We start from the raw sequence: 3,496 nt of genomic DNA on the forward strand, positions 1-3,496 counted from the left end.
ATATTGAGATGCTTACTGGTTACCTAAGTCAAGTGAGCCAACCCCTTCCATGACATTGATGTATAAAGATATGCGTCTATTCTATCTATACTGCCTGTTATAATGGCAGTCTATGGAATCAGTTATTGTGGGTGTTTAAATGGTTTTGGGGGCGTGGTTTGAGTGATTCTTTAAGAATAAATATTTCACTACATTTATATATACATATACATATAAAATATTTTGCCCTCAACTGTATATATAGGCATTTCTAAATTATAGAGGCTTTATAACTTTGCAAATTCCTGAACATGATTCACTGAAACCTCAGGAAACTTTCCTTACTGAAGCTGTTATCAGAAATATATTTCATATGCATATCACTGTATCTCATGGTAGGAAAACAAATATTTTGATGCACTAGATATTACTCTTCTAGAGTCATAGAGGCTGCTACATACTTTTATACTCACTTAAGAGGTAAATATATTTATTTTAAGCAATAACAGAGCAAAACATTCTGGTTATGGAAGCAAAAACTAAATAATTAACAAAAACTATTAATTTTCTTCAAATCGAAACTCATTTTTAGCAATAACTGAAATAGTCTTTAAAGAGCTTTTGTTTGCATTAATTCAAATAATGCTTTTAAACAATCATGTTTAATATTAAAATGCATGCAAAATAAAAACCTACATTACTCATAATGCAATACAGAACATTCCACTAATCAGAGTCACAGTAATAAAACAATTAAGCAATCAATCCAGCCTCCCTACACTCCCAAAATAATTAAATATTTGTGTATACATGCATATTTTGCAATAAACCTGTATTTAATTAATAGCTTCAGTGGGATTAATGCACTCTGTATGCATTGATGTATTGATCTGAACTATCCCTTAAAACTGATGTCTGCCCACTTTAAAATAATGTCCTATTAGTTAATGCATTTACTAACATGAACTAATTATGAACAATACTTGTACAATATTTATGTACACATTATTAAAATCCTAAATTGTGCTTGTTAACATTATTTAATGTGCCGAGTTAAAATTAAGAAACAATGAATGACTTTATCTTTGTTAACATTAGTTAATAGTAATACTGTAATGAATGTATTGTTCATAATTTGTTCATGTTAGTAATACATGAACTAATGGGACATTCATTTACCAGTGAGTTTGCTACAGAAACACAATTAGCATTTTTCAAAAGTCTATTAATCAAGCAAGCAGCGTTTGAGTTTAGAAATCAATCAGAAGTGTTTCAATTCAAAATGTGTTTATTTGAATAACATTATGCAAACATATTTTATAAATAAGTCAAAATTCACATCTTTCATATAAAGAAACATCAATAAAGCATTGATAATGCATATTAAAAATCACAAATCATACTTAATCCACAACTCCACAGGAGTTCAACATTGACTCTTCATCATGAAGAAATGTATAGAAAATAATGTCCATCCATGTGGAAACTACAGAGGTGTTACAATAATAAACCTCTGATCATATCATAGAATAGAAACATCAGCAGAAGACGAGGCCCTCACATTGTGAATCACTCAATTCTTCACACAATCTTCACAATGTGAATAAGTGATGTACTATAGAAATGGAGAATCTCCTACATAAGAGACGGTAAACCACCATCTAGTGTTTGAGCGTCTCTACCAGGGTCTCCAGAGCGGACTGTGCGCCCGCGGCTCCTGCTTGATGTGTGTGTGCTGCTGATGATGGGGAGCTGGAGACATGCGTTTAACCTCTGGAGCTTCTGATCTCTGGGCTTCTTGCTGGAGATGTTGAGCCACAGCCTCGGCCTTGGAGCCCACAGACAGAAAGCTGATGGTCTCCCTCCAGCACTGCGAATAGCCCTCAAACTGGGCTTTCTGTGGAGTCTTGGGCTGCAGCTGCTGCTTGAGGAAAACCACCGTCATCTCCAGGATGTCGGCTTTCTCCAGCTTGGTGTTGGGATCCTGCTGCTGGAACTCTTTCTCCAGCATGGACTTGAGCTGCTCGATGCAGTTGTTGATGCGATCTCTGCGCATCTTTTCCACCACTGGCTTTCGCAACTGGAGAAGGAAGAAAGAAGAGATGTTTGGTTAGTTTTCTGTGTCGTTTGGTTGATGTTCAAAGTAATAATGAGAATAAATGGGATTTATTTCACAAGTAAAAACAATTGATGTTATTGAAAGTAATAATAAGAAATGGCAGGATTAATTTTTACAAGTTAAAACACTATTATTAAAATATTATTGAAATTAAAACTGTATTGATTTCAAAAATAGAAACAACTAATAAAGTTTTATTGAACATAATAGTGGCAAACAACATGATTTATGTCACAAGTAAAAACACTAAATATTATTGAAAGTATGAATAAAAAACAACAGAACTTATTTTAAAAGTAGAAACACTAAACATATGTATTATTCTCTAATGAGAAGCAGCAGATGTATTCCAGAAGTAAAAACACTTACTTTATGCTTCTCCTTGTTGGAAAGCTTGGAGTATTCAGTCATATATGCAGGAGCCATTGTTTCTTCAGGAGAGATTCTGTTTCTCTCAGCAGAGCGAGGGGTTTGTGTTGGGAATAAGGGTCTCGCTGCTCTATTTATAGGTGCTCATTAGCATTACAAAGCCATGAGTCCCAGTCAGGATTAGCTTTCCCACACTCTGAGGCCGCTGGCTGAGGCGTCCTACACAAATCAAATCAAACACTGGCTGTACAAATCCCACAGGGCTTACACTTATTTTCTCTGGTTTCAATTAATCAATAGGTCAGTCAGTTTTTCCGATAATTAAATTGTGGCATTATTGTGGGATTAAACTTATTTTTTCTTTATTTTGGTGTATTTTAACACACAAAAGCCATAGCTGCAAATTAAATATTTTATAATCTTCCTCTTTATTTAATATTTTGTAAACATAATATTTTAGTGAAGATGCTGTGAACTAAAATAAAGAAACATTCATGTAATTATTCTTATACGAATAATGATATTATTCGAACAGTTCTTGATATAATGTCACTGAAAAAAAAGTGTTGCATGCAAAACTGTTGCAAACAATTTACTTGTGTTGAATTCAAACAAATAAATTTAATTTAACAATGTTCAACTTAATTTGTTTGTTTAAATTCAGCCCAAATAAATTGTTTACAACCACTTAACGTAAAAAAAATGAGTAAATCCAAGGAATCTTCTTTGAATAATTTTTTTCAGTGGCATAATCACTGTGTAATATTTGTAAATAAAAATAATAATGCATGATGCAAATATATTTTAATAATAATTTTAATATTTCATTTAATCAGATTATATACAATTTATTTATTAGAAAGACCACATTCTCAGAGTATGTTTAATGTGAATTTGTTGCATTTGATGTGTTTTTTTCAGAAAATTTCAATCTTTTTTACCACAATCATTACATTTCTACTACAAATAAACTAATGCAATTAAATATAAACATTTAATGAACTTGTTAAAATTCCCCAAAATCTCCTT

General features: G+C 32.2%; 1 protein-coding gene across 1 annotated transcript; it reads right to left on the reverse strand.

The window, feature by feature from the left end:
* Positions 1-1,321: 1,321 nt before the first annotated feature.
* LOC130237496 (transcription factor HES-5-like) lies at positions 1,322-2,524 on the reverse strand. Its single transcript, XM_056468440.1, has 2 exons — positions 2,468-2,524; positions 1,322-2,059 (listed from the first exon to the last, which is right to left on the reverse strand). The coding sequence occupies exons 1-2, from the start codon at positions 2,522-2,524 to the stop codon at positions 1,658-1,660; spliced, it is 459 nt and encodes a 152-aa protein (XP_056324415.1). The 3' UTR covers positions 1,322-1,657.
* Positions 2,525-3,496: the final 972 nt, after the last annotated feature.

Source organism: Danio aesculapii, chromosome 11 (assembly GCF_903798145.1).
Source record: "Danio aesculapii chromosome 11, fDanAes4.1, whole genome shotgun sequence".
Classification (NCBI taxonomy): Eukaryota; Metazoa; Chordata; class Actinopteri; order Cypriniformes; family Danionidae; genus Danio; species Danio aesculapii.